The following is a 19284-nucleotide window of genomic DNA, read 5'->3' on the forward strand; positions in this document are numbered from 1 at the left end:
ATTAAGCAGAACAGTTGAGAGACGTAAACATCATAATGTGCAAATGATGGTGTAATATTGAGACATACATGTAGACATGGGAACTTGACGACGGAGAAGCTAAATTAATTCCGTTTGTCATAAATTTGATACCAACTAATTAAATAAGACGAGTATGACTTGTAAATATCCCTATACGGTTTTAAGTACTGTATATAGACCGCTCCTTTTAAAGTGTCTAGGGAAATTCCTTTTTGAAGTTTTTTTTCTCTGAATCAGAATTTCAGTGCAAAGGGAAGAGGATGATGCAAACATGGTTTTCTCTTTTTTGTATGACAGTTTAAACACAAAATGCTAATATTTGTATTTTTCTTTAATCACACACCAGGAGCCTGGCTGATGAAAGTCGTTGGCAAGTTCGCCTCGGTGTGTTTAGTCGAGCGAGTTCAATATTTGAACCTTACTACCAGGAGTTTAAAGTGAAGAAAATCATACAGCATCCAGCGTTTTTGGCGAGCAGTTTGAATAATGATATTGCTCTTATGTTTGTCGACGGTGTCATTCAGGAGACAAATGGTGTCAGTCCAGCGTGTGTTACACAGGAAATGTACAAGGCAGGGGAAAATTGCGTGACACTCGGATGGGGAGTCATTGCACACGGTATTTTTTAAAGAACATTTTTGGATTCTTTGTCATATATTCTCTTGATTGCTTAATCATGTGCTAGAGAACATGAATATAGTTTGGATCAAATGAAAGTGTCCCCCCCCCCCCCCAAGACAGCAACTATTTCCCCGAGTCTCAGCCGAGTGAAATAGTTGCTGTCTTGGATGGGGGGGGGGGGGGGCAATAAATTTGCTAATGTCCGAATAGTCAGTAAATAGGTGTTTAATTATACCGAAGTAGACTTTACTTGTGTCAGACATACCAAAGTGAAGTAAACTAACATTCGGCATTAGCCTGGATGGAATCGACCGAGGTGATCCGAGTGGCGAACTAATTAGAGTTATCAGACTTTGACGTCACAGAAAAGAAAACACAGGAAAATATAGTATCCGGTAAATAGTTTCGAGACTATTTCTCTAGAGTGAAATACTTCAGAAACTATTTCACGGCCAGCGTTATCCAGAAGAAATAGCAAATTTATTCACCTAACATTTATATAGCAAAAACATTCTGAGGTATAACATAGCATATTCCTTCCTTTGAATTAAATGATGGACAGGATGAGGATGCACTTCGAATTTGATTGACAGACATTAATTCAAACATGAATAATCAAAACTTTATGAGCAAATTGTTGAACCTGAATCAATCATGCATACCTCTGCATTGAGGAAATAATCATAAGTGTAATCAGCAAGGCAAATAAATATTATATGGCAGACTGACATTTAATAAAGAGGAGAGAGAGAAAAGAAATAGGTGCAACATAGATACCAACCTGTAATTTACTATGTTATAAAGTGTTCAACTAACATTTGACACACAGCAATAACGTTTGCAGTCATTTAACATCCATATCATAATCTTTAAGTTTCTTGGGAAGTCTCTCTACACGTGTATCAATTCTCGATATGGCTGAGTTTGTGGTAACGGTTCATGGGTCACTAAGCGTTTTGCGGAACAACTTTACTGTCCTTCATGTTTGGTTTCTCATCAGGAGTTACTGAGGGTGTATCGCATAACGCCTCAGAATCTGGGAATAGATCAGCGTTTGTGTCATAAGTTTCATTCGTTGGGCGAAGGTCTCTACGGCTTCCTTGTTAATGTCTGTTGTTAATCGCAACTATGTATGATTGGTTTCCAATATTTTCTATGCAAATTCCATAACGCTATATTTCTCTGGGTATGTGCTTTACCTTCTCTGCTACCTCCTCCACAAGCATGAACGGAAGTTCCTGTTGTTTATGTTACGTCCGGCCGAAACTTTTTACTCATATTGAAGCATTGGTAATAACTGTCGCGCTCTTCGTGACATTACACGTTGTGATGGACTGCTGGTCATGCCAGCAGCTGAGGTGTACCTCCAATCAAGAATGCGTTTCCGCAAATGATCTTGTTTTCTTCTAGCTTTGTGGACAATATTCTTTGCAATTTTCACAGTTGCCTCAGCTTTTCCATTGGACTGACTGTGATACAGGGACGAAGTATGATTCTCAAGTTCCCAACCACATGTAAAATTCGGAAGCTTTGAACCGATGGCATTAGCGGTTTAAAACAGTTGATAACTATGGATGCTGAAGCATAAGGAAGTAGATCAAGTCCAAAGAAATCTTATTAGCAATCTACAATAACTAAATAATCCTCAATCAAAAAGTAAAATTTCTACCAGGGCTGATCTGGGATGACATGTGTTATCATGGTTCTTTCTGTTGTTTCCGTTGCTGCTTTTAATGAAAAAATCGTATATTTCCTCATTCATGAGAGGCCAATAAAAAGATTCCCCTTGCTTTGAGTAGACAAGCATCAAATCCAAGATAGCTTGAATGAATGCGTCGAAGCATTTTCTGTCGAAGTGTCTTGGGTATGTCAACACCACTGCTGCGGTAGATCACATCGTCTTGAAGTGTAATACATCTCTGACAGTATAATGGTCTTTGTGACTGAAGACACAAGATCACTAATCTGGTTCAATCTTGTATCGGTGACCTTAAATACCCATTCTGATTGCTTGGTGTTAGCAATTTCCTCAGCAAGCTTGAAAGTCTGGTTTTCTTCATGACAAGTAGTAGAACCAGACAAGTTTTTCAAATTTTCGCTATGCAGACATTTTCCCCTCTGGTGTAAATTACTTCTAAATTGTATTTCTGAAGTGAAGGAATTTTGGTGTGGTTTCTTAAAAATAATTCCTTATTATTTGTTACCTGATTGTACTGAGATAAGGTTCATGCCATACATATAATCTTCGAATTTCCCACAAACAAACTCAACTGTAAGACACCCCTTTTCTATTTGGGCATAACACTGTTCCATTGTGGTTAAGGCTCTAGAAGTGTTGATCCTTCTGCAAGAGTGTGGCTCCTAAGCCATCATCTCTTGCATCAAACTGAAATGTGACTTCTTAAACATCAAAGCATCTCAGGACTGGTTGTTTACTGACGAATTGTTTCACATTTCCAAATGCCTCTTCTTGCTGAGACTGCCAATATCATATGGCACCTTCATCTGTAAGACGTCTCGGAAAGATGATGTAAGAATCGAGATAAATACATGAGAAATCCGATAAAACGCTGGACTGTTTTTACATTCTTACATCGCTTCATGTTGTTGATTGTACTAACTTAAATTGAGTCAGGACGAATACCATCTCATGTAAGTATGCTGTCCATATACTTCATGCCTGGCATAGCTTGAATTTATCCTTGTTCAGTTTCAATCCTACAGCATGAGGTTTTTATAGCACTGCTATCATGATTGAGGCATGGTCCTGAATAGTTATTTCCATGGTTTCACCACATCTAAAACACAATAACATAATCCATTCCACATTCCGTTCCCGTCTCTCATGGACTTCATGTTCTCTGCGATGGAACTCCTCAGGTGCCGAAAATAATCCAAAAGGCATCTGCAACCACCGATAACGACTAAATAGAGTCCAGAATGTAATAAGAAAACTACTGGTGTAATCTAAATGGATGTACTAAAATTCCTCCTTTTCATCCAACACTGAGAAAACTTCAGCATTTGCAAGATTTGGTAACATGTTCTGCAGTGTATGCATAAGGTAGTGAGAGCGTTTAGTTGCTGTGTTTAAGTCCCTTGGATCAATGCATATGCATAACTTGCCAACTTTTCTCACTGTCAGCATACAGTTTATCCAGTCTGTTGGATTGGTGACTATTGATTATGCCTATGCTCTCAATGTCCTTTATTTCAGCATGTATTTTCTGCTTCATAGCTTACCAAACTATACGAGGCTGGTGCTGAACAGGCTTGACTGACGGGTTAATGCCTTCCTTGTATTCATCGGGAAATGACCCTAAGCCTTTAAATATATCTTTATAGAAGTTCAATAGCTGCCTTCGGCTAATTGGTTCTATCCCTGGCTTGGATGAATTGTCAACACTAACCATATAAAAGTTCACAGTTACTAGAATCATGAGTTTCATCAACTCCATTTGCTCGCTTTTCCATGTTTTGACACACTGTTGAGAAATGGTATTTACATGTATATTTGCACAAATTGCATGTCTGGCCACCAGCAGGGCGACGTTTTCTTCCTTTGGTGTGTTTTCCACTGCAGTATTTATATTTGAATTTCAGGAGTGATTCACTAAATTTCTTGGTCGTCTACTTCGTGAACTTGCTCAGTTTCATGTCTTTGGAATATTTCGTGGTTCCTTTTGATGCAAAATTGACTTGTGGTAAAGCAGTAGCTCCTGTTGCACTCTGCCCTTGTAGTTTCTTAAGCTGATTAAAAGTTCTTTCTTGCACATGTCAATATCACTGTCTATAGTAAACGTCGACTCCGGTAGTTGTGTCCCACGAACTCCCTGGTCCTTCGTATCCAGCACATTTCTATCAAGTATCATTTCGTTTACAAAAACACAAATTCACACGTTTCTCTGAGTCTACATAGATAGTTATCAAACAAATTACTGGTAATTTTTTCCGCTGTGTTAGAAATGTAACGTTCAAATATGAGGTTGGTTTTGGCATAAGTGGCGATCAAGGTCTTCCAGAATCTTATCAATGTCATTGTTGTCTTTCTCGGAGAGCAGGAGATTTTTTTTATATATTTGACAGCAGTATTTATCCATCATCTTGAGAAATGTGGCAATACGTATAGGTACATCTTTTTTTTCGATAAGCTGTGTTGCAACCTCATAGTTTGACCATTGCGCTCTACAGAATTTCCAATTACCTCTGACATCTTTTTCCAGCATAAGAGCAGGAACCGGCAATTTCTCGATGCTATACTTTCGAGAAAAGATGTACCAAGCGCCAACCACATGTACAATATAGCTAAAATATAGCGTCAAGAATCAGCGGGAATAAAATAAAAAGCTAGAATATTTAGTGTCGATTAGCGTAGACAAAAAGTCAATGCTGACTTATGCTTACACTAGAAGGGCGCTGGAATCTGCTGAAGTCGGCGTGGGAAAGCTGCAGACTTCTGGCACCATGTTTCAGTCCAAGATGGATGAACTACACAACAAACGATGACGTCACATACACATTTGTACATGTACACACTTAGGGTCAGACTAATGAACGTAGCAAAATATCATAACATATATCAAGACTTTGAATTAATAAACTGATATTCATATAGCTTTTGAATAACTCTCTTGATGCCTTTATTTGTGGTTAAGAAATATTTTTACTGTAGTTAAATGCTTCGTTGTCAATAGGATATTTAGATTCGAGGGTACGTCTACAAACGAACATAACAACAACAAAAATTGAATCCTGTTGATGACTTGCAATGAATCTTATTTTTCATCAGGTTCAACAGATACTTCAGATAGACTTCAACAAGTATTCAAGCCCATTTTAAGCGCCGATATTTGTTCTCAGCAGCTAGGCGTCTTGTTTGACAGAACCACCATGCTGTGTGCTGGGAAGGACGCGGGCGGAGTCGGAGCCTGCAATGTAGGATACTTACGTCCACCAAAATATGATAATAGCTCACAGAATTTATGATATATGCCATAGAACTGCATGTCATTTGAGCTGTAATTGAAATTATTGTAATCTTGTCAAATGAATATCTTCATAAGCATACTGCTAGAGCGAGCGCAACTACGGATCCAGAATTATTGCCCAGGGAAACCAGTTCCATCCCGTGCAATTTCGGGAGGGGTTCAATCGATATTAAGGACTAACATTTAGTATTTTACATATACAACTGAAGAGGTATAGAAATAGGCAAATATATTCATATTATATCAAGCTCAAGACAACGTGAAGTCGGACTCTCACTCCCCACCCCACGTAAGCTCTTAATATACATCTACCAATGGAATTAAGTTATATACTGTAGAGGAAACCGCGGTTAAAATATATTTAATAAAATGTTTTCTTTGTTGTGTCATCGGGTGATGAAGATAGCTAGCATTGCAGAAAAAATGCATAACCTGCGTAAGCGGGTCATGTAAATTTTTTCTGCAATGATTGCTACCTTCATCACCTGATGAAACAACAAAGAAAGACAATTTATATTTGTATGCATTATCTAAGAATATAAACTAGAATTAAGATCTAAAATATCACATGCTTGACCCATTTGTTACGTTAAATGGAACAGCCAATGCACTTTTGACCTTGATGACACTCCATAATTTTGCAGACAGGGTGGTACTAGAAAATCGGATCGAACTAGTTTGTAACAAACATGTATTTATTGCATGATGAAAGCAATGTCAATTTCAAAAGAAATGTACGAGAAAATATTCAGTGAATCAATCTTAATATCTAGGCGGTGATAATCCTGAAAATGTACCTAATAATCTTCATGTACATGTAGCAATTGAATGACATTGAAATAAAACAAACATTAGGACAATATAATATTGTACAGAATCCATATTTTTTATTCACTGATTAATTAAGCATTTCAACATTTGCATGTAGTAAATAAACGTAAATTCAATTTTGCTACATGCTAGACCCCCTCCTTAATGCTGGCGTAGGGATACAATGAGATCCTTTCATGATCAGCTTACAGTTACATATATTCATAGACGTAAGAACAATAGAGAACTTCTTTGTAATAATAAGTATATATGTACATGCTGTACTAACCAACCTCAGCCAATAAAGACTCCAAATGGGAAAGAGGCTGTCTGTCATCGTGTTTTGCATCGCAGGGCATGACTAGACGTAAACGATTTATATCTTCTGATGCGGAAAAACAGAAGTTTAAATTTTCTATTGCACAAAAGAATCTCTTAGATCCACCATTTCCTCATTTGTATGATGACGTCAAAGAATGACCCCGTCGTTACGTAATCTTCTTCTCCCGGATCATTTTGTACCCAGAATTCTGTGCGCTACGGACACTAAATCTATATTGTAAAAGTTTTTAACATGCATCACTTATATTTTTGACTAAACATTTCGTCAAATTATGACATTATTTTCTTATTTATGTAGGACACTCACGTGGTGGAAATTTGATATAAACATGGAATCGAAAGCAAAAGAGAGAATAAGAAAAAACTTTAAAAATAAGAAGCAAACAGCTAGGTGCTTTATATTTAGAGAATGTGGCAGTGGAATACTAGTATTACAAGAGTCTGGTTCATCATTTGTTGCCTTAACTTTTAGATTGAAAGAAAAAGAGAATGATTGTTTATATCATGTGATTAAATTGTCACGGGATGCAGGAACTATTTTCTTGGCGTTGAAAGAGTGAAAGTGAAGATTGCGCAAAGCGCCCCCTGGTGAGAGAATGACCATGGATATGATCGGTATCACCTTTGATACATGTAAGCCCATATATTTCCAATGCACAGATAATGATAACACTGGGTTGAAATTGTGGTAGTCAACGCAAGTTTATAATCTCGGGTCAACGAGATGTTACTTTGGTAGATAAAAATGGACGGTCACTAGGATTAAGGGAGCTAATTTCAGTTGATAATTGATGTAGCTCGAAGTTTTTCTGCCCCAATCTTTAGAGATCGCAGCGCTCGCTCTCAATACCTGTTTAATGCATGCACTAAATCAGTATGTTCCATTTAACAGAGAGACACTGGAGGCCCTCTCCTTTGTAAGAGGAATGATAAATGGTACCTCACCGGTAAGATTATTGCTCAAAATAAACATTTACTGTAAAGCAACTTTTATTTTCACGAACTTTCGCCCAAATTTGAGGGTGTTGCATAGAAGCGGTGACTTTCCCTAATCGGAGCTCTGTGTCTGGTATTTAAACACTAGTGACGTAGAGCTTACCTTCATCCCTATTTATACTCTATTGCGTAATTGCCATTTAAGGACGTTCTCTACATCGTTATAATTGCTGACTTCCTTTTAAAACATGGATGAAAATATGAATATTGGCAATATTTGTCTATTCATTTTTAAAAAAAGTTATCGCATAGCTGAGTAGCTCAGTAGGTTAGCTGACCTGTAGATCGTGGGTTCGAGTCCAGCAGGGGTTTTAATTTTTTTTTTCGAATTGCTTTCGACTAAAACTGCATTTTTGACTAAATAAAGTAAATTTGAAAGTTTTCAATTTCAATATCTTTTTATACATATTCTCCACGTTTCATCCATATCAAATTTCTCTGGTGTAGCATACCTCCTTAAACACCTGCAGTATTCCTCGGTACTAAGGGCAAGCTTAAACCACTTTGTGTGTCAATACATTATAGTCTAAACAGGATTTTTGAAATCTTGAAAATTGAATTGTTTTAATTTTTCTGAGTATCGGACACAATGTATACAGTTACGATTGTATCAAATATTTGATATTCTATACTACTACAGTCTAAAAGCTCTTATACTCGTATATATTATTTTCTACAACTATCTGTACATAACTCTGACCACAAAACAAAATATGGGAAGTTTAATACGCATTAATGAATTTCAACAAAATTCTAAGTACATGCACCTGAAAACATTGATTTACCATAGCAATTTGCGACTGGAATACATATTATATAACCAATTGAACTGTTTAACAGTTATTCAACCCTGTTTTGGCCTTTTTCTTTCAAAGCTTTGCAAAGTTCCCAACGGGTTTTCGTAAAAGGCATGATTCCTTTGTCAACACCTTTCACTCATAAAAACACAAAAGTTCTCGTTAGCAGCCTTGACTATTAAAACACAGGTATTGCATGCTGTATTCGGCGTGTTTGTTGCAAGTCCCATTCACAAACTAAACAATGTCCAGGTTGAAAGTTTATTTCAAACTCGGCATATTGTAATAAACAGAGAAATGGCAGGAAACATTCATAAAGACTTCAAGTGTGTTTCAATGAAGGAAAAAAATATAGAGATTGAAAACATAATTTGAAAAAAAAGCTTGTGTCCGTGAGGGATTCGAACCCCTTCGTTAAAAAAGACAACTTCTTCACATATTAAATTCCCCGACCACTATTCACTGAACCACACAGTAGACCAACCTTCTTATGGAAAATTAACGTACAAGTGAATTTGAAAATGATATCAGTGAAATCGTTTAGAGTTTTTGAAATTTACAAAACAACAATGCCTTCGTGAAACAAAATTTCAGAGCAACAATATTTTAGTGGAAAACTCGAGGAACATATTCATGCTAAATTTATTTGGTTTCACATAAGTTCCAATTGGTTTTATCATATATTTGAATAACTTAATTTCATCAATCTTTCACGCAACACCTTTAGGGAACTTAACATGAGATGTGCAACACCTTCACATTTGTGAAGTCGTTTAACTTTTGTATAAGTTTTTGGAAATATGTTTGTATATACATGTATAATTCCAATGTTATTTATTACAAGTGTTTTGATAGGACAAAAATAAAGCTGAACAAGAGTTTATACATCAATAAATCCGAAAACGCGATGTATTCATACACGCCTGAAAACAAATAACATAATGCGGGGAAACTATTCAAATTTTTGCAATTTTTAATGAAGTGAATGAATTGGAATTATAAGAATCAAACATTCTTTTTGAAGAATTTATCGATGTGTAAACTCCGGCCATTTTACTCACAAACTTAACATAAAAGTGCTTCGCACTTTTATTCAGTTTGTGAGTAAAATGTCCGGAGTTTACACATCGATAAATTCTTCAAAAAGAATGTTTAATCCTATAATACATATCGAAGAAAAATGTGATGGTTAGCGAAGTTTCACCGACATTCACAACCTTGGAGTTAGATCGAGTCTCGTGGAATACATTTGACTGGTCTAGCAATTCCTTCCCTATCTAGTTACGATTCACATGTTATGAGTGTGTTGTATATACCGGGATGTATGTACCTATATTAGTTGTTTTAATATTTTTGCACCTTTGGAATAATCATATGTGCGCTAATTCTTGATTTAACATAGAATACCAATACTGTGCTAATCTATGATCATGCTAAAATAGATTTGTACCTAGTAATATTTATTCATTTTGAATCATTATTTCCATAAGTACAAAACTAATAATTAATTTGGCTTATTTTCTCAGGTCTCGTCAGTTGGGGTTTCGGCTGTGGACAACCTGGAAGTCCACCAGTATACACGCACGTGTTTGAATATGTCACTTCCGGCTGGCTTAACATTAATGGCGACATTTAACGTGTAACAAAAAGAAAAAGAAAAAGAAATTAAAATAAAAAATCACAAGCTCATTAATTTACAAATCTCACGAAGTCATGTCTACCTATGCAGCAAGAACCGATACGTTAAGCTTTTATGACTTCTATGGAAATTATTAATGAATTTCCTTTGTTCGACGCTATTTTAAAACGATTACTTGAATGATTTACTTACAAATTATTCAACCGAAGCGATAAATGTTTGATCATTTATGTTTTTGCCGTCATTGGATGAAGTTTAGATTCTGTTGTGTGTGGGTTTTTTTTTTTTTTGGTTGGTTTTTTATTTATTTATTTAACAAGGTTACTCACACGAAGTGCAGTCGTACTTGACCTATACAATTCTATCAATCAAATTTATATCAGATGTTTGATCCGCTGGTATATTCACCCATCGCTTTATTTCTCTCTCCATCACCCGTACATCCATTCGTACCAATTCCCTCGTTTCCATGTTACTGTCCAATCAAATCAGACGATAAAGGAACGGGGATTTCGGCTTTGAAGGAAAGTTACTTTCATTCTTGCTATCACAGCAATTTTCTGTAAGGAAAAGGCATTGAAAGGGACTTACTGATTGAACAAAATCGCTTTTTAGGTCACTTAAATCACTAAGGTGACCTATTATCGCAATCTCTACCCAGAGTTATCGTTCCTTACACTCAAATATACTACCCGAGTTATCGTTTCTTACACTCACATATACTACCCAGAGTTATCGTTCCTTACATACACGTGTAAGTGAGAGCAAGGAACGACAACTCTGGGTAGAGATTGCTATTGTCGTTCATCTTCGTCCGTCGTCATGTGTCGTCCGTTAACAATTTTACAGTTTTAAATTCTTGAAAACTACAAGGCCAATTGTTACCATTTTTGGTGCAATGTATCTCTTGGATAAGAGGAATATAAATGTCAAATATATTACCTTACCACCCCTGGAGCCTCATGAGCGGGCCAAAATATGCTTAAAAGGATAATATTTATAGGTTATAAACTTAGTATGGGAAAATATGACGACCGAGTTTTTTGGAGCGTACACGGACCGAGCTTGCGAGGTCCGTCCGCGACAAAAAAACGAGGTCGTCATATTTTCCCATACAAAGTCCATAACCTTTTTAATATATACTTTCAATTTCATTTAGAAACTAACAATAAGTTATTTTTATCAATTTCTTTATTGGTTTAACTGAGTAAAAGATGAAAAAACACGAAAAATTCGAAAATTAACGGTGTAGTAATATGCTTGTGTATTGATTGTGACGTAATGTTTGCAGGCGAGAATGTTTCCGGGCATATATCGTGTGATATATGCCCGCAAGCTTTTAAAGAAAAAAGAGGAGATGAAATTGAAAGTATATAATAATTTCAAAAATGTTCTTCTATACTCCCACACATATGGGAGAAAAACTAAATGCATTGATATGATGTCCATGAAGCCCTCTACGAAAATTGTGAAATTCATGGCCCCTTCGTTAGAGGTTCCAGCCCTACGGCTGGGCCAATAAGACTATATAATAAACATGATTAAATCTTAGAAAATCTTCTTCTCTATTACCATATATATTTGAGAAATCTAAATACATGATTATGATGTTCATGAAGTTATCTACTAAACTGTGAACTTCATGGCTCCTGGGTCAGAGGTTCAGGACCAATATGGCCACATAATTGAAATGAATAAAACATGTATTTATCTTTTTTTCTCTACTTTCACAGTCATGTGAGTTAAATGAAATGCATGGTTATGATGTTCGTAATCCCCTTTTAAATTGTGAAATTCATGGGTCATGAGTTCAAAGGGGGGGGGGGGTTGTCAAAATGATTTATACATGTATGCTTCAAACTTTCATTTTTCTTTCTTCCGTAAATGAATAGGAATTGTATGCATATTTTGAAAGATCATAAACATGTGCATAAAGGACTCCATATTGAGGTTTAAATGGAAATACGAGATTTCCTGTATGGGCTATGTTAGGTCTTCCCTGAGTGACCAATAACATTGCCGTACATCAATTATTGAGAACGAGCAAATTGGTAGGAATGGATCCACTAATGGTGATATTACTTTTTTAATCTTCGGCCAGAATCTTTTTAGAAAGTCATATGGAACAAGAGATGTTTGTAAAACACATATGCCCCCCATGGTGCAAAATTAAAAAGGGTTATACACACATATCATTTAATTGATAGTAGTATCATCAATTCAAAATATTGAGCAGACAATATCTTCCTATGTCAAGAGTGAATTGACCATGTGACCTAAAATCAATAGGGGTAATCTACTCCTTATGCTGTACCAGTGTACCAAGTTTGGTGTCAATCAAGCAAATAATTCTTGAAATATAGGAGACCATATATTACTATGTCCAGTTCAACAATTGACTTTTGACCTCAAAATCAATATGGGTCATCTTCTCCTGAAGATGTACCAGTGTACCAAGTTTAATGTCTGTCAAGCAAAGGGTTCTCAAGATATTGAACGGATAGTATATTCCTATGTCCAGTTTGACCCTTGACCTTTGACCATGTCACCTCAAAATCAATAGTGGTCATCTTCTGAAGACGTATCAGTGTACCAAGTTTGATGTCTGTCAAGAAAAGGGTTCTCAAGATACTGAGCAGACAGTATATTCCCATGTCTAGTTTGACCCTTGACCCTTGACCATGTCACCTCAAAATCAATAGTGATCATGTTCTGAAGATGTACCAGTGTACTAAGTTTGATGTCTGTCAAGCAAAGGGTTCTCAAGATATTGAGCGGACATTATATTCTTATATCCAGTTTGACTCTTGACCTTTGACCATATGACCTCAAAATTAATAGGGGCCATCTACTCTTTAGGATGTACCAGTGTGCCAAGTTCGATGTTTTTCAAGCAAAGGGCTCTCAAGATTTTAAGTGGACATTATATTCTTATGTCCAGAGTAGATTGACCCTTGACCTTTGACCTAAAAAAACAATAGGGGTCATCTTCTACTCATAACCAACCCACATATGAAATATCATTGTCATCAAGTGAATGGTTCTCAAGATATTGAGCGGACAACATGTGGTCTACCGACCGACCGACAGGTGCAAACCAATATGCCCCTCTTCTTTGAAGGGGGGCATACAAATCAAATATATCGGATTTAAAAAGAAAATGAAATGGCATGTTCAAAATTCAGAAATAATGCGATTTTTCAAATTTGAACCAAGCCCGACCGGAGTATCAAACAAATAGTCATAGAGAGCATTGTAATAAAAAAAAACTACATCCCCTTGATGTAAATTGATTTACTGATAGCTTGCCACTAAATTACCACTCATTGAATTTCCCTCAATTTTATCTCTTATAATATTTGGACTTTACCCAAAAACATATCAAAAAATCAACATAAGTAATCGGGTTAGTTTTGGAGAAATATGAAATTGAAATCCCATACATATAGTACAAAGCAGTATGTGGGTCAAATCGAGCAACCTACACCAGGTTACTTGCTGTATGGCCCTGATGAATTGGACGAGAAGAATATATATAAGCTGTTCAGTCCATGTACATTAGCTACACGTCCTTTGGCTTCTATCGAGGAACGCAGGGCCAGGCATTCAACACTAAGAATTTGCTGGGATACTTCAGAGACAGACAAAGTATTGCATGATTTCACAAGAAAAGTGTCAAAGGATATCATGGTTCCTATTTCACGGAGACCAGTGCTAGATTCCATCGTAAGTGGTGGTGACGGTGATGTTCATGGTAAAACGGTTATGAAGCCTGCTACTTCTGATTCTACTGGATCATGGATTGACTATAAGGCACACTTTAAGGCCTGTTGCAATATAATTTCTTGGAGTATCAGACAAAAGGGGCTATACCTGGCAGCGTCGCCTAATGGACAAGCACAACAAGTACAAACGGTTAAGGTAACTTGAAATCGGATAACGTATGTGCTTATGGGGATCTTTGTGAGGCTTTAAAAGCGCGAGAATTGTCCATGCAAATCAGACTGAGCTCTACAGAGCTATGCTTAGAGAGAAACACCAAAAACCCTAAGATACTTTGCTGGAACTAGGAGAAAGCATTACACGATTGGCGCATTTAGCTTACCCGACAGCAGCTAGAGAGGTTACAGAAATGATTGCAAAAGATCATTTTGTGGACGCATTCAACGCCTTTGATACGAGACTTAGAATATAGCAATCTAGACCCAGGACTCTGAATGACGCTATTCGACTTGCAGTCGAGATAGAAGCATTAGATGTAGGACAGAAAGACAACGAAGGCAATATACCGGTTATGCCAGAGGATCTAATAGTGTCAGTAACGAGTCTAAAGATTTGGATTCTAATGTGCATGTGAATCAAGAAATCAAACAACTGCGCGATGAATTTTTGAAATCTTCGTTAAAGGCTTTGGAGGACAAAATAGCCCGTTTGACTCTGTCTGAAATAAAACCCCACAAAGCAACACAGCGTAAATGAATTTCTTACTTCATCGCTGAGTTCTGGTAATGATTTCCCTTTTAAATGCCACAATTGTGGAAAGCGGGGACATATAGCAATAGGATCGGGGTTAGAATAGGTCCTCAGTATCCCCTTGCTTGTCGTATGAGGCGACTAAATGGGAGCAGTCCTTCGGGTGAGACCGTAAAAACCGAGGTCCCGTGTCACAGTAGGTGTAGCACGATAAAGATCCCTCCCAGCTCAATGGCCATAAGCGTCGAGCTTAGAACTAAATTTTGCAGTCCTTCTCCGGCAATGGTGACGTCTCCATATGAGTGAAATATTCTCGAGCAGGAAGTTAAACAATATTCAATTAATCAATCAATCAATATAGCAGTAGACTGTTACAGCAAAAAGAAATAAAGTCCAAGAAAAAGAGAGTATATCCTAAGTAAACCAATGGAATAGTCTGAGACAAGATCAGATAATGAATAGTCCAAGACTGCAAGTGGTACAATCACTCAAACCAGAATAGATATTCAATCTGGATTATTCACTGAGGCTACTGTCAACCAGGTTCCCTGTCATTTATTAATTGGCACAGGGGCCACTGAAAGCACAAGAAGGAATGAAATGACCCCTTCTTACACAAGAAATAATGTTAGCAGATGGATTTCCATTGTAGGTAAAGGGTAGATGTAATCTCCAAATATCACTGATTACCTTCTCGTTCAATCATGATGACGTGGTCCTAGCTGATATCAGTACTGAGGAAATATTGGGCCCAGAATTTTTTAAACACCATAAATGTCTCGTTGATGTATCATTGGGCAAACTATATGTGGAAGGTATTGAGCACGAGCTACAGCTCCAAGGTCATCGTGGGTGTTTTAAGATAAGTATTAGGGAGAGTGAAAAGAAGGTAAAATTGGTCCAGTTGATGATCATTCAAGCTCGTACAGTTCGTTGGATGAAGACCCAGGAGTAATTTAAATTCATCGTTCAGAGTAATGGAAAACATTATAGAAAAAACCGCAAGTTCTTGAGGCCAACTCTAGTTAGAGATAACTTTGAATGCACAGTTACAGAGGATACTCCAATATTCAGTGCTTCGTCGTACAGTCCGCCAAAATCAGAAGTCAATGGAACCGAAACTTCTTTGTCGCATTCTACAGCTTCTGATGAAACTACTACTGCAACACCTGATGCCAAACCGCCAGCTATTAGCCCTGCTCGCGTAGTGGCCGTTGCTTAAATATTCCTGTGCGTTACCGTAAGTGAATTCAGTGATTCGAGTGAATAGTGTATCATTGTGATCGGTGCTAATATGTTCTGAATAGTTATGTATGCAACCAGAAAGACAAATACCATCAGTCTGAGGGCTATGTTTTATTAAAACTATTAAATTAAAACCAAACGCCGGTACATATATTTCCAGTATAAGAAATGTGAAAACTCGAATGCTAAGTAGCTTAACGTCTGTTCCCTTCAAGGGTAGCGCCGAGAGTGCGGGCCCTGGGATAGTAAAAGCGGGAAAGTAAGTATTAGAAACCGGTTAAACGAGTATAGAGAAGTCCAGTAGTCCGTTATACACACACACACACACACACACACACACACACACACACACACACACACACACACGTGGTCTGTCACACTTGGACGCAGAAATAAAAATACATTTATACATATGTACAACAATGAGAAATAAATGATTAATGATAATTTATTTACAGAGGTTACATGTATAATGTGTTCATTTATTTGGCTTTAACAATCAAATAGATAGTTGGATTGAATTTTGACATGATTGATTTAAGTGATTATATTTTGTCAGTGATTTACAATTTGATTATTGATTGCTTTCGTATTTTGGAACTGGATTGGAAAAACAACTTATTTTGTCATTCTTTGTTATGGTGATTTACATGTATATTGATAGGTCAATAATCAAATGCATGTTTAAATATACTACTCGAAATTTGATAAGGATCACTAGGTTATACGTGTGTAATTTACCACTAACATAACAAAAGACATAAATTTGACTCAGAAACGTGTTTACTCAGGTTATGAATGAAAATTCATGAACGGCATGAACTTTTATCAATACGGAATGCTTGAAATCTGATAACAACACCAAAAGGCATTTCATTACAAAAAGTTAACAGCAAACCAGAGAAAGATTTACACAGTTTTGGGGGATAGTCCATCATTACACTTAGTCGATGAAGTGTCAATACCGGGTATGACCTCCCCTTGCATCAATAACGGCTTGACAACGTCGAGCCATGCTGTCAATAAGCACCCGGATGTTTCCAATGGGAAGGTTGTTCCACTCTTCCACGAGGGCGTTTCCGAGCTCTGCCAAAGTCGTGGGTTGTGCTCTACGGCGTGAAAGGGCAACCTGCAGCATGTTCCATACATGCTCAATCGGGTTCAAGTCTGGCGAGTGCGCTGGTCAGTCCATACGGACAATTGTCTCCTGCTGAAGGTACTGTTCCATCACCCTGGCGCGATGAGGACGGGCGTTATCATCCATCAGGATGAACTCAAGGCCAACAGCACCAGCACCATCGAGGATCTCATCCCGGTATTGCACCCCCTTCATTGTTCTTCTCTCCAGGACATGAAGATCTGTTCTTCCATCCCTGCTGATTCTACCCCAGACCATGATGGAACCACCACCATAACGGTCATGTTCACTGATGTTGGCATCATGGAAACGTTCACGTTGTCGCCACACTCGGTGCCTCCTGTCTGTAAAGTCGAAACAATACCTGGACTCATCGGTGAACAGAACTTGAACCCAATCGTTCTGTGTCCAAGTGACATGATCTTCAGCCCAGTCCAATCGCTCCCGCCAATGTCGAACAGTCAGAGGGACTCGAACACATGCCCTTCTCGAGTTGAGACCTGCATTGTGAAGCCGATTCCGTATCGTCTGAGTGGACACATTCACCCCCGAGGCGTTCAGGAGGTTCTTACGTAGGCTGGTTGCTGTCCAGAAGGGATGGCGTCGTGCCTGAAGAGCCACAAAATGGTCTTGGCGTTGGGTTGTCGACCTCTGACGACCACCCCCATGTCGGTGTGCTGCTGTACCAAAAGTTTGCTGTCGGTTCCAGGCCCTGTTTACAACGCTCTGGCTGACGTTTAGTGCATTTGCAACGTCACGTTGTGAATAGCCAGCGTCAAGCATTCCAATACATCTGCCCAGTTGTTCTGTCGTCAGGCGACGCCGAGGGGGCATTGTGTTGATAAACGTAGTGTAAACACTCAAGTGAGTTTGAAATTTTTAAAAAGAATCAGACACCAATGCCTGGGTGAAAATCGTGCAATGGTAGCAAAAGCATAAACTGTGATGCGAAACGCATTTCCCATGGCATGAAATGCACGTGCAAGTTTGTTGAAGACGTTTTTGATTTCACTTGGACACAATATTGCCAGTTATGCAGTTATTAATATTCTAAACAGAAAAATACCTATGATCCTTATCAAATTTTGAGTTGTATATATTTTGCAGTAATTCAATGTCCATTTCAAAACAGTCCTAAATTATCATTTTTATGATCCATTCTATGTTTGTTTAGAGTCGTTTCCCTTTGTTTGTACTCTCCTGAATATTGATATTAATAAATCAGTTAGTAAACGTAAATGGCGTGATTTTTACCGTACACCACATTTATGTCGGAGAGAATCAAACTGAAACTAAATTAACGCTCCCTAGCGGTAATAGTTATTATCGCGTGTCTTTACCAGACTCTCTGCTTGTCGGAGATTTGCGGAGACAGCCGAGTGTCTGGTTGAACGAGACTACATTTGGACATAAATCTGAATCAATTCGCCAGTTTCGAGATAAGAGCTCTTCTGTGTAGTATAAGACGTATGTAACGTAGTGCAGTAGGCTGTGACGTCATAGTTAACAATTCATCAAATTCTCTCATGAATGGCATGCAATCGGATCACGCGCTCGTCCTTTTACGACTCGGACGTAGTCTAGGTCACACAAGCCGTTTGACTCCCCACTGGTAGAACACTAGACTCGGACCTGGATCGGCGTAAGAATTGCATCAAATCGATGCATTTCTTCGCCGGAAGCGCGCCTGTGGATGAGGTTAGAAGGCCAGAACCGAATCCCTGTACAATGTTTTATTTAGATTTTCACCACAAATTCAGTTTTGGTATCATGAACGTCTTATTCACTCTAATACATAAACATATAAGTGGAAAATGATCGATAGAACACCTTAGATATGTATGATATCTTAGATGCATTTGAAAGCTGGCGTTTCATATTGTAACGTATGACTGTGGCGTCATAGTTACATTTGTGTACACATGGCAACATCCTCTGATGGCATCAGGTTCATTTGCGGTTACGTTTGTCGAGTAGTTACGATTGGAATGCCATCGTATTACATCCGAGATCTATGTCGAGTGTACGAGACATTCGTGGAGTTCCGATTGTGACGCATGTAAACAAATAATGTTTCGCGCCTTATTATGTGCGAGAGTTCTCCAAAGGGAAATAACTCTGCCGTATCTCGAAACCGGCGTATTATGTCTGTTGAATTTTCTATTCATTTCAACCCATGTCCTGGAATAGCCACATTTAAAAGGAACTCAAATA

The 19284-nt window shown here is 37.8% G+C and overlaps 1 protein-coding gene across 1 annotated transcript in view; it reads left to right on the forward strand.

Annotated features, from left to right (window-relative positions):
- LOC125670406 (chymotrypsinogen A-like) overlaps positions 1-10268 on the forward strand; it is a 30282-nt gene extending 20014 nt beyond the window's left edge. Inside the window, exons 4-7 of the mRNA XM_048905544.2 lie at positions 368-639; positions 5432-5577; positions 7675-7729; positions 10102-10268. Coding sequence (XP_048761501.1) covers positions 368-639; positions 5432-5577; positions 7675-7729; positions 10102-10211 — 583 coding nt within the window. The 3' untranslated portion in view covers positions 10212-10268. The remainder of the gene's footprint in view (positions 1-367; positions 640-5431; positions 5578-7674; positions 7730-10101) is intronic.
- The last annotated feature ends 9016 nt before the right edge of the window (positions 10269-19284 follow it).

Source organism: Ostrea edulis, chromosome 4 (genome assembly GCF_947568905.1).
Source record: "Ostrea edulis chromosome 4, xbOstEdul1.1, whole genome shotgun sequence".
Lineage (NCBI taxonomy): Eukaryota > Metazoa > Mollusca > Bivalvia > Ostreida > Ostreidae > Ostrea > Ostrea edulis.